Consider the following 13,328-nt stretch of genomic DNA (forward strand, 5'->3'; position numbering starts at 1 on the left):
AGGTGCATTGTAGCCACCAAATGACAATGAAGAGAACTATAATAAAGCTCAAGACAGCTGGGGAGGTGGTACCTTTGGTTTGTGGGCTCTCTGCGGCTGTCCACGGTACTCTTCCCAGACTTTGAGGTTGGTCGCCAACCTGTGATTATTCCATCTACCTGAAATAAAAATACAACACATACTAAGTGGCACATTACTCTCTGATGTATCCTCAAAAGTATATTCTCTCTCTCTCTCTCCATATATATATATATATTTTATACTTTTTTAAGAAACCAAAAAATTTTAATTTTTGCTACATATTCTATAAAAGAGTCTAACTTTAAGCCCCTGTGTGGTATGAGAAAGTTATATCACAAATTGTATCTTGCAAAGCCACAAGCTATCCTTCATTTGCCAAAGGCCAAGCAGGGGGAACAGGGTGAATTAATTCATGCAACAAATATTTTCTGAGAGCCAGCAACATGCCAGACACCGTTTGCGGTGGAGGGGATACAGATGTGGTTGAGACACTGCCTCTGGGCCGCCCCGCTCCGCGCACCTGCTACAGTAGAACGCCGAGCTGGTGGGCAGGGTCACGCCTCTGCAGGTGAGGGCCATCTGCTGCCCTTTCTCTGTTGGGCTTGAGACTTTACTTGCTGCACAGCAGTGGTCAGATCCATGGGGAAACAGACTAGGCTTGGACTTTGAGGGTCTGGTCACCACCCCTACTCCCATCTGCCAGCTCAGGCAAGCATGCTAGACTCACCATGCATGTTCGGGAAGGGAATCGGGAGCACCGAGGTAGCCTCAACCTTAAACCAGATTTTCCCATCCAAGCTTTATCAAACCTCTGCATCAGAGTGCTGGCCGCTTAATCCGGTTATTAGATGGGGTAACTTGTTTCCCGTTTGACTAGCGATTCTTGATTGTATGCCCCACTGGTCAGAGCCCCCAGAAAGCCTATCCCGTTGTTTGTCACATAAACTTTTGAGGAAATGAATGGTGAACAAAGAGATGAAGGAATGTATCCTAGTCTGGGTTTGAGGGTGGGCTATAGCATCAGATCTGGTGAGGTGAGGGGATCCCTGGGTGGCTCAGTGGTTTAGCACCTGCCTTTGGCCCAGGACGTGATCCTGGAGTCCCGGGATCGAGTTCCACATCGGGCTCCCTGCATGGAGCCTGCTTCTCCCTCTGCCTGTGTCTCTGCCTCTGTGTGTGTGTGTGTCTCTCATGAATAAATAAATAAAGTCTTTAACAACAACAAAAAATCTGGGTAGGTGAGTGCTTGTTGGATAACCAGCTCTCAATGGCAATCCCCCTATGTTGTGGTATGAGACCAGTGTTTTAGACAGTGCACTGGTACATTTATCTATCATATTTTACAATTGAATCCGTTTGTGTGTGTGACTTAGTACAGCTCCCTTACACAGAGGAACAAGCACACAGGGAACATGCCTTTCCCTTCCCATACACTCCTTGGGAGGGCCCATGTGCGATGCAGAAAGGAAAGATCTGCTGAAGCTCCACTAGTTCAGTGTATGTGAATACCTGACTGGGAAAAAAATACCTGTAAGTACCACAAATGGTCTGTGCAATGGCCAGGCTTTTGTTGAGACCCTGCGAGGAAAGGACAGTGAATATTGGATGTGCCATGGATGCGACATTTCAAGTCTGGAAGAGTTTGCTCAGAAACATTTTAAAAGAGGTACAGTCTGCAACAAAAACTTATATAGAAGAATACTATGGAGGAATCAGCCACTAAAGCTACCAATGCAACGTTTACTGAATAATTAAAGGAGGTGGCTCATGGAAAGGTTTGCCCAATGAAGCAGATTCTACTATCATCAAACATGTTTTTTTGTTGTTGTTGTTAATAATGTTTTATTTGCTAGGTGTTAAACAATATGAATGTCATAGTTTTGTTTTGCATTAATTTCTTGCTGGCTAATGATTGATGTTATATTTCCAGACGTTGATGTTGGTAAGGTATGAATGTTTACACTATTTTTATTTATTTACTTGGGGGGGGGGCGGAGAGAGAGAGAGAGAGAGAGAGAGAGAGAGAGAAGGAGCAGAGGAGGAAGCAGGTTCCACTCTGAGCAAGGAGCCCAATGTTGGGCTAGATCCAGGGACTCCAGGATCATGACCTGGACCAAAGGCAGACGCTTAACCCACTGAGCCACCCAGGTTCCCCAGTTTATACTATTTTGATATTAAAACTTAACTGGGTTCCTCCTTTTCTTTAACTGAACTAGTGTGATAAATACAAATATTCCTGCCCTCACCTCCCTGGCCTATCCTTATGGACATGGAAACACTTTTTAGTAGCTGAGCCCAGTTCTGGTTTATTAAGTCATATTAATATCAAACAGGAAGGAAAAGATACACCTGAGGGGAACAGAGGGAGAGGTTGTTGATGTTAGGGTGATGAGAACTGGCCCCTTCCTCCTGCAGTGTCTCAGGAAGGCAGCAGGACCTCTGGGAGACATGGCTGCATGGTTGGGTGGAGGAGCATTGTCCACTAGAATTTTCTGCAATGATAGAAATGTTCTGTGCTGTCCAACAAGCATCTGAAATGTGGCTAGTGCACCTGAGCTACCAGAGGTTTAATTTTATTTAAATTTACATAATTTTAGCTGACCAAGCTAGAAGAGATGAGAACATGGTTACGGTGAGCCCCAAATGCATATGTGGGCTGCCCGATTCTTCTTCAGGGTGAAGGACATCCATCCACACCAGTTACCCCTAATTCACCTGTGGCCCTTGACTATGTGTCCTTTACAGTTCTGGAAGTCTCTGCCCCTTCCTCAACATGCCTGGGACCTGGCACCCTTACGGGATTGTGAGAACTTGGAGCCTGTATCCCAAACTCTCTGATCCCTGATCGGGCTGCTGGCTCAGCTCTTCCCTCCCACTCACAGGCAGGTGTCCCGAGGGCACGCCCTCACAGACATTCTGCACGGTCATCTCCTTCTCAGATCTGTTCCCGGAGAGCAGGGGCACCTTTGCATTTATTTTTTAATATTTTAATTATATTAAATGAGGCCAATGTTAGTCAAGAATCATTAAATTGCCAGTTTTAAGAAAAAAGCTCTTGAGCCAAAAGTACAAATTTTATATTGCTTCACGTTGTAAATGCACTAACAAGAATGATATGCATAATTAGAGTCTTAAAACACCCCGTTTCTAACACTGTTATTTGTCACATAATAAGCTCAAAGATTCACTGTGTTTATGGAAATGCAAATAGAATCACAAATTTGGAACTTTTCTTCACAGAGAATTTGCTGTGCACCAGAATCTAAATGTGTTTCTTATTTTTAAAAGATATTTTCAGCTTATTTAGTTCCAAGGATTCTTTTTAAGTTTAAAAGTTAGGAGGAACTAAGAAATCAGTAAGAAAAATATTGACACTAGCATTCCTATTAACACCAAAAGTCGTCTTAAACACCAATATTTATATGAACGGCAGGCAAAGCACTTCTGATGAGATCTGATTTTCCCCAGCAGAGGACTGCAGGTTCAGGTCCTGAAAAACTGCTCGTGGTTCTCCTATTATACCTGCAGTGCTGCCACTGCTCTTTCTCTAGGAAGTGATGTTCATCGACACTAAACATCTTATTCATTTGTACTAAGTGTGTTTAGGGATGACTGATGGACGAGCTGTAAGGGCCAAAATATGTTCAATAAATTAGATCTTGGGGGCCTAATGGTTTCCTGAATCCATACAAAGAAATGTAATCAGCTTCCTGAAAATTCAATTGTGGGACAGGCACAAAGGTACAAATCAACATTTAATGATGTGGTATTACTTTAATTCACATAGAGTCATGCAATTTCATGCAGTTGAAAGTTGAGAGTGAACATGAAGGTAGTGACCAAGTCCCCTTCTCTGCAGGAGGCGAAAGTCCCCTCTAAGGCTTTCCTGGCAGACGACTTTCCAGCTTTTGCTGAAATTTACCCTGGGATGGAGTCTCATGACTTCCTGGGGCATCACCCAGGAGGGAGACAATCTCCCTCCACTTTTATGTTTTATTTTATTTTATTATCTTTATTAATGAAAGGCAGACTGTCCATTTCTTTGGATCTGCCTGATTTGGATGCATGCAGTGCCTCATTTGGGTGTATCTGGAGTCTTGGAAGCTTGACTACCCTATGTTCTCCTACAAATGGACCTTGAGAACTTGTCTGGAGGTTATACCAGGGGAGCACAGCTACTCCTATACCCTTGACCGATGAATGGTCCTTCTCCATCAGGGAAGGTCATCCTATTCCACTGAGCACGAAGCTTTGGGAGGGACGCACATGGAATGGTGAGGGAGGAAGGGGGCACCCGCCTACCCAGCCAGATCAGCTAAATCAATGTGGTGACAGATGTCATAGTCATATCACCCTTACATCCTATTTTTTTTTAGTGTACTTTATTTTTTTTTTGTTTCAAGTTTTTATTTAAATTCTATTTAGCATACAGTGTAATATTGGCTTCTGGAGAAGAATTTAGTGATTCATTACTTATATACAAACACCTGGTGCTCATCACAAGGGCCCTCCTTAATGCCCATTCCCCATCTAGCCCATCCCCCACCCACCTCTCTTCCGGTGACCTTCAGTTCGTCCTTCATAGTAAGAGTCTGTTTTACACTTTGCCTCACTTTCTCCCCCGTGTTCATCTGTTTAATTTTTTAAATTCTGCATGAGTGAAATCATATGATATTTGTCTTTATCTGGCTGACTTATTTCACTCAGCATAATACCCTCTAGTTCCAGCTACATCATTGCAAATGGCAAGATTTCATTCTTTTTTACAGCCGAGGAATGTTCCATGGTTGTCTTGGCTTTTTCCATGGACCTCTACTTTAACAAAATGAATGTGGTTGCTTTTCCCAGCTATAGAAATCACTAAGACTATGAAACCCAGATTGTGTGCACCGGGTAAAATTTAGTAAACAGACACAAGAACGAGAGACCCAGCTCTTGAGTCTTATCTTCAGGTTGAACCATAGAAATTACCAATACCTGACTTTTTGACCTACAAAACAGTGATTTCACATGGTTCAACTTTTTATTTATATGAAGCTGAATAAGAATGAGCAAACAATCACTCGACTCCGGGTGAAGGCTTGCTGTAGTGGTAAATTAAAAGAGCACATGAACAAAGAAAAAGGAACCTAAACCAGAGATATTTCTTGAGGAACAAAATATAAAACAATCTTTTAATTTTTTCTTCTGGGAATTTACCCTGGTTTCTTAAATTATAGTCTTCAGGAAAATCAGAAGTAAATTGCTCTTTTCTTGGATTTTCACTTTGTAACACAGTTTCCACTATTATCTCCATTAAATCTTCTCAAGGAATATTTACTGAGCATCTAGTATATGCCAAACGTAGGAGTAAGTGGTAGATATGGAAATGATGGATTGAAAAATTATCCCTGAACATCTCAGGAGACATGAAGACACACAAGCAATTAAAATACACTGGAGAAAGTGCAATTGAGGCATATATGCATACACTAGTGTGGGAGCACAGGGGAGGAAGGGACAGGGAAGGCTTACTGGAGGATGTGAGGTTTGATATGAGTTTTATAGAATAAGCAGGAATTTGCCAGAAGATGGAGATTATGTAGGGAATGAAGAGCATTTCAGGTAGAGAAAAAGCCTTAATAAAGACAGGAAGGTAAATGACCACACAAACTAGCACAGAATGTTGGGCAGATATAGGTGGAAACAAGGCAGGCAGAGGTCAGGTTTCAGGAAATTTTACTTTAAGATCCTTGGACTTTGCACAGGAGGTGATGAAAATCTCTGCATTTTTTTTTCAACTCAGCTGAAACAGCATTATTCTCAATGTACTCTTATTTTCATTAGCCAAAGTGTGTGGTGTTAGCAAAATTATTAAGTCCAGTGGAATGGCGGTTTTTGAAAGAAAGTGCTTCCTTCATCACTAGGTAAAAATATACTTTTTTTTTTTTTACTATTACAGTTCAATTGCTTCTTCCTTACCCCAAACTTTATTCTGAAAATACTAACGGCATGTAATTTTGTTGGGAACTGGGTAAATGTGTGTCCTGGTCCTCACATTTATTGTCAGAATACTTACTTGTCAATTGCTGGCTAACTAATCTGCTCTTCTGGGCTCCTGTTGGCCTGTCAACTACGTGTATACGTGTATATTTCTCTAGCTTCCCTCTGTCCCCCAGGAAGGAGGTTTTAGAGTCTGCATCCAGGATCACCTAGCACTTATCCATCGTCTTCGAAGGCATCATTTGCATGAAACACAATCCATTACTCACAGTTTGCCCCTGCATAAGGAGAATATGAAAGTTCAAATGGAGATTTGCCCTTAAAAGAATTTAACCCTAATAATTGACTTTCATACTCTCCAGGCTAAGCCTCTGTGGTATTTTAATGAGGATGTGATATGGAATCCAAACTCACAATGCAGGTGCTGAGCCTGTTTGCTGCTGTATCCACTTGTTGGCCTGTTTCTGCTCCACTCTGGGGAGATGAAGGACATGGACCCTCCAGGCCTCATTACCCAGCTTCCCACGTTGCATGGCTTCCAGCTGGGTGTGCCCATCGAGAAACACTGGAGGGAGGTTGGTGGTCTAAGAAAGAGGCTCCTGGTGCCTCTCCCACAGTCCCTACCTGCGTGAATGCCTCCTCCAGCAGTGGTAGAGTGTACTCTGTGGCTGCCCAAGAGGCCTCTGTGGTTCTGGTTTCTTTCAGGTGACGCTGATGCGTGGTTTCCACCATCACCACCTCCTCCCTCTGTCCTGGGAGTGGAGGTAGCCACCTGATGTTATGGGTTTCTGGGTGGTCTTACTCTCCCTTCTTTGGCATCTCAGATCTTCTATTTTCCATGTAATACATTTCCTGATTTACTCCTATGTGGCACATTGCTGTATATACTTCCTATATATTTTTTCAGTACTTAAGTGTTTCCTGACTTTTCATTAGACCCTTAACTGACTTACTCCCTGTTTCTCACACCTCAGGGTACTTGTTAAAACACACATTTCCACAACAACTAATTAGTACCTGCAGATAGTGGCCTGGGAATCTAGTTTTTTTAACAAGCTCTGTCCAGGTGATTCTTAAGATCAGGCAAGTTTTGAGAATAGTCTTACTGATCCCAGGGTTTTTCTGGATGCGATTCACAAGCCACACTTATGGGATGTGCTAGGGAAAGCCATTGGTGGGTTTTAAGCATAAGAATAAAATAATCTGATTTATGTTTTAAAAAAGGTAATTTTGGGCAGCCCAGGTGGTTCAGTGGTTTAGCGCCACCTTCAGCCCAGGGCATGATCCTGGAGACCAGGGATCGAGTCTCATGTCGGGCTTCCTGCATGGAGCTTGCTTCTCCCTCTGCCTGTGTCTCTGCCTCTCTCTCTCTGTCTCTCTGTGCCTAATAAATAAATAAAATCTTAAAAAATAATTAAAAAGGTCATTTTTTCTTTTGTATGGGGAAAGGATTAAAAGGTGGAAAGAACGGAAGTGGGGAAAACAGGGAGCAGCCTTATGAGGTGGTCAAGCTAGAAGATGACACTGGTGTGGACAAGGGTGAGCTGGGAAGACAGAGGTAGTTACTGAATTCAAGATGTGTTTGGGTGGTAGTGCTAACCAGCTGTACCTGTGAGGGTAAGAGGTAAGTCGAGGACACCTTCTAATCTTTGACTTGGACAACTGAGTATATATGATGACGCCATTTTGCAGGGATGACTGTGGGAGGAGCAAGTGTGAAGAAAGAAATTAGGTGTTCATCTGGCCATTTGAAACTAGTCATGCTGATTTATGCATTCAATTGGCTTGTCAGCTGGTGGCTACATATAAAATATCTTTGGTTCTAAAGCCTATACAATTTGCTAATATTTACATTTTTTATTTTCCAAATAATATTTTTTATTTCCTTTGATGTTTAACAGCATTTTAGGACAGCATTTTGAATTCCTCAATTTATTTATTGGTTTACTCTGTATTTAATACTTAATATTATATCTATTGACTCGTAATTAAATGTAATTTCTATAATTCTTTCCTTTGGAAATGAAATGAGGTTTCATAGGGTTTCATCTATTATGAACTTTTAAAATAATCTTAATTATATTGTTCAAATAATAAATGGTTTCACTTTCTGATGATCATAAATTTATCAAAGACAGAAATTGGAGCTGATTCTGTTTATTCTTGTCTATAAGACCTTGTGCTTTACATACTTAAATAATGTACAATCTAATGAATATATGGCAATTGGATCTTTATTTTATGTAATATTTTTATTATTATAGAATAATTCTTCTATCATGTCTGATACTCATTTTGCCATAAATACTCTATAAATTTTGGGCAGCCCGAGTGGCTCAGTGGTTTAGTGCCGACTTCAGCCCAGGGCGTGATCCTGGGGCCCCGGGATCAAGTCCCACGTCGGGCTCCCTGCAGGGAGCCTGCTTCTCTCTCTGCCTGTGTCTCTGCCTCTCTCTCTCTCTGTGTCTCTCATGAATAAATAAATTTAAAAAAATATTTTTAAAAACTCTATAAATTTTGTTACAATCACTTATTAGAGCTTTGTCCATTCTTTTCTTTACCTGTCTCCAGTCTTTTAGTTTCAGGTGTGTTCTTGTGAACTGGACAGCAAAATGGATTTTATGTCTGTTACTTTCTTACAAATTTTCTGATTTTGTTTCTTTCCTCATGTCTTTCTATTCCTAACTGTATTCACTTTTGTTTTCATTCATTTTCTGTAATGCTTTATAACTTACACGTTTGAATTCCAGTAATTTTCCCTCAAAATATTTAATATTAAATTTAATTTCAACACAAGCACAGCACACTGTTAAGATCTAAGTGTGAGACCTGAAAATATAAACATCCTAGAAGAGAGCAGAAGCAGCAATTCTCTGACGTTGGTCATAGGAACATTTTTCTAGATATGTCTCTTGAGGCAAAGGAAACAAGAACAAAAGTAAACTATTGAAACTACTTGAAACAAAATGCTTCTGCACAGCAAAGGAAACCATCAACAAAACTAAAAGGCAACCTACTGAATGGGAGAAGATATTTGCAAATGACATATCCAGTAAGGAGTTAATACCCAAAATATGTAAAGAACTCATTCAGCTCAATACCAAAAAAACAAACAATCCAATTAAAAAATGGGCACAGGACCCAAATAGACATTTTTCCAAAGGATATATCCAGATGGTCAACAGAAACATGAAAAGATGCTCAACATCACTCATCAGCAGGGAAATACAAATCAAAACTACAATGAGCTAATCACCTGTCAGAATGGTTAAAATCAAGAAGACAAGAAACAACAAGTGTTGGCAAGGATGTGGAATAAAAGGAAACCTCATGTATTGTGGGTGTGACTGCAAATTGATACAGTCACTGTGGAAAACAGTATGAAGGTTCTTCAAAAAAATTAAAAATAGAAATACCATGTGATCCAATAATTCCACTATTGGGTATTTACCCAGGGAAAACAAAAACACTAACTTGAAAAGATATGTGCACCCCTATCTTCATGCCAGCATTATTTACAACAGCCAAGACAGGGGTGCCCGGGTGGCTCAGTCAGTTAAGCATCTGACTCTTGATCTCAACTTAGGTCTTGATCTCAGGATTGTGAGTTCAAGCCCCATGTTGGGCTACACAAAACAAAACAAGAGCCAAGACATGGAAGCAACATAAGTGTCTATCAATAGACAAAAAGATAAGGAAAATGTGGTATGTATACATAGTGGAATATTACACAACCATAAAAAAGATGAGATCCTGCCATTTGAGACAAAATGGATGGACCTAGAGGGCATTTTGCTAGTGAAATAAGTCAGAATGGGAAAGACAAATGTTATATATTTGGTGGTTATGAATGTGTTCATGTTTGTTCTCCCTACTTCCAATTTCCCTATTTTCATGTTTTAATCTAAGTTTTAAGACACATGATTTCACTCATCAGTGGAATCTTAAAAAAGCAAGTGAATAAGCAAACAAAAAGCACAATCAGACTTATAAATACAGATAACAAACTTATGGTGGCTGCGGGGAAGTGGCTGGGGGTTTGGGCAAAATGGGTGAAGGCGAGTGGAAGGTATAACCTTCCAGTTATGGAATAAATAATTCACAAGAATACAAGGCACAGCACAGGGAATACTGTCAATGATACTGTCATCATGATGTAACGGGACAGATGGTAGCCACACTGGTGGCGAACACAGCATAACGTATAAACTTGTCAAATCACTAAGTTGCACGCCTGAATTTAATGTTACAGTATTGTGTGTCAACTATACTCAAAAAAAGTTCAAGGTATATATTTGGTGGTTGTGAAAGTATTTATACATGTTTGTTCTCCCCACCCCCATTTTTTCTTATCTTCATGTTTTAATCTAAGTTTTAAAAATCATACAGCTTTCTTTTTACATCGTCTTCATTACTTCTTTCAAGGAAAATAACCTTTTGACTCCTTTTGAAACCTCATTCAAAAACAATAACCACTGTTTCTATAAGACTATTGAAATACTGGAGAAAGATGACAGCATCTCAGTAGTAGAAGGCTAATGGGTGAGGGGGTAACGGGAACTGAGAAATGAGAAGCCCTCCTTAGGTTTTCTGTTCAAGCAACATTACGGGAGCTATAACAGACTCAGTCCTGATTCCACGAGAAGATATCCCCAGGATACCTAATGCAGTGCAAATCCTTCTTTTTCTTTGCAGTTCTAAGAACCTACCAGAACACACAGTAGGTGCTCATTAAAATATATGGAATGTCTGAATGAATGGATGGATGGATGAATAGACAGATGGTGACTATAGAACTAATAGAACTAATAGAAAAGACCCTCTAGAGCAGCCTGTTCCCGTCTCATGTCTACAAATGGGGAAGAGGCAGGAGTTCTATGAGAGCTGCAGCTTCTTGCATGCTGGGCCCTGTTGGTGCTGGGTCTAATTGGAGGAAAAGGTATTTGGGGAACCTTAGGAGATCCCATAGCTATAACTATGACACTGGTCTCTGAGCCAGTAACAAAATTTCAACTTTAAGCCAAAGGGAAAAGAACCCAGTTATGAAGAATCTGAGTCTGTCTGAAACTGAGACTCAGGAACCGGGGCGAGGACAGAGCTGGGTCTGCAGGAGGTCATGGTCAGTGGATTCATCAGGGAGGAGACAGGAAGAAAGCCCCAGCAGATGCACATCATTTTTTTGTCTCTTCCACAGTAATTCACACAGTGCTTTATTTGTACTAAGTGCTTAATAAATCTTTGATGAATTGAATAAATATTTTGATTAATTAAGAATTTAGTAATTGTCTGAAGTTTTTCATAATTTGACAGAAAGTCTTCTGAGTTCTAGTGCCTTACTTCCATGTGTGGCAACACACACACACACACACACACACACACACTAAATAATTCCCTCATCTGATAGGAATAACTTCCATATAATTTATTTATGGGTGCGGCATGTCTTTTCTCTACCACCATTGTGCTCAAGTATATGCATGCGATGTGCTCACCCATGCCTCAAAAGTAATTTCTGAGCTTCCTAAGGTTAGATACTAACCGATGCTGATGTGAGCCACTTGTCTGATCTGAGGGCAAGGGAGTTGAGTCCAGTTACTGCGTGAGCAGTACTCACAACAAGGCTCAGCCCTACAACTGAAATAGACATCTCCAGCCAATCCTATATCAACTACAGAGGAACTGGGTCATTTGCAAAGCCTCTACCTTCTTACATATTTCTGGTATTTATATTTATTAATTATCCAGAGTTCTGGTGCTGAACATTCAAAAATGGGAAGTTCAGACTCCCAAAAAGGAATATTACTAATGCAAAACTTCAAAGCCAATATAATTTTTAATTTTCCTCTAGCATTAGAGGAAGTTTATATATATCCAAATTCATCGTTGATATTTTAATAACTTCATTATTTCTCTACTGTGCTCTGATTGACTTTACTAAGAGAAGCATGTAATTCACTGAGTCTAATAAAAAAGATTTCTTGAAAGAAAACAAGATCTTTTTTCTATTTAAAGAAAGATGATTAACCCACAATATTAGAAAATACATAAATTACCAGAGGCATGTTATTTAAAAATCTTTGAACAGATGAAAATATCTTTATAAGTTAAACAGTTTAAAGTATATTCTATCTCAAACAAATATATACCCCACAGCAAAAAAAAATTATATTTTGGAAAAAATGATCAGAAAAATAAGAAGGATAAGAAGATAAGAATACTGGCTTTGGTTCCAAAGACACCCAAGTAATCTGAGGAAAATTTTAGAAGGTGCAATTACTGACATTTATATGTAAAATCAATATGACAGTTGCATAAGACAGTTACATGGCTCTGAAATAAAAGTAGAATAAATCTAACTATCAAATGGTTCCTCCAAAATTCTTTTATACTTGTTAATGCAATCTTATCTGACAGCTCCCCATGGATGATCATCTTCACACAACAGCCTAAAATTGAAAATGATATTTTATTAAGTTAGGACAAACATCAAGGATGATAATGATGTTTCAAAAGAAAAGAAAATATCCTTTTACAATCTTGCTAGAGATAGTCTCAGTGGGAAATATCCTCTATTGACATGAAAGAGTTTATGGTTATTCTTGCCAGCAGTGGTTCAGAATGCTGGGGCTTTTATACCACCTCCTGCTCCTCACTCCTACCATAGGGAGAAGCCATCAGCCCGATCCTCAGGGTTGGTGTAACACTATTCCAGTTCCATCCCCCCTTAGGTAGAGTTATCCCGAGGTTTGTGTTTTACAATATCTCCTAGAGCTTTCCCACTGGCGTAGCTAGCTTGATAGAGCACTCTCTATTGGCAACCTTCTCTTCCCTACTTCCAGACCAGCAGTCCCTTATTGCCCAAGGAAACTGCTGTACTCACATCCCTATATTAGGTTCTACTTCTAGGAGATCTCATATTAAAACAGTGTTTTACAATCTGTATCTCACAATTTAATATCTATGATAAGTGGCACTCGCAAGGTTCCCCTCAAGGAAGAAAAGCAGCAACCCAGCATAACCAGATTCCAAAACACTGGTGGGGTTTCTACTGGATCCCATTCAAGTCTCTGTGTGAGCCTAATTTATCTTTGACTATGTGTTTGACGCTTATTTAAAATATATATGTATAGTCAAGCATGGTACTCATCTGAGACTACCTTCACTCAAGTTCAAGGCTCAGTTTTAGGGCCATTTCGATAGCCATTGGGATAGGCTGCTAGACCTTCTGAGGATTGGCTGGCTTCTTGTTACCTTACTCCTAGGTTACATTCCCTCAGTGTCATATCCTAAAATGGGTGTGGTTTACTGGCCCCACCCATGGACTT

At 40.1% G+C, this 13,328-nt stretch overlaps 1 protein-coding gene across 5 annotated transcripts in view; it reads right to left on the reverse strand.

Annotated features, from left to right (window-relative positions):
* The window catches only part of DNAAF11 (dynein axonemal assembly factor 11), a 69,724-nt gene that overhangs the window by 6,827 nt on the left and 49,569 nt on the right, over positions 1-13,328 (reverse strand). For 4 of the 5 annotated variants that reach the window (XM_072774527.1, XM_072774526.1, XM_072774525.1 and 1 more), the window contains one exon: positions 73-158. In XM_072774527.1, the coding sequence (XP_072630628.1) occupies positions 73-158 (86 nt within the window). Of the gene's footprint in view, positions 1-72; positions 159-12,422; positions 12,450-13,328 lie in introns of those variants that run through there. The other variant, XM_072774528.1, reaches the window with a different exon arrangement.

The sequence above is a fragment of the Canis lupus genome, chromosome 14, assembly GCF_048164855.1.
Source record: "Canis lupus baileyi chromosome 14, mCanLup2.hap1, whole genome shotgun sequence".
Taxonomy (NCBI): Eukaryota; Metazoa; Chordata; class Mammalia; order Carnivora; family Canidae; genus Canis; species Canis lupus.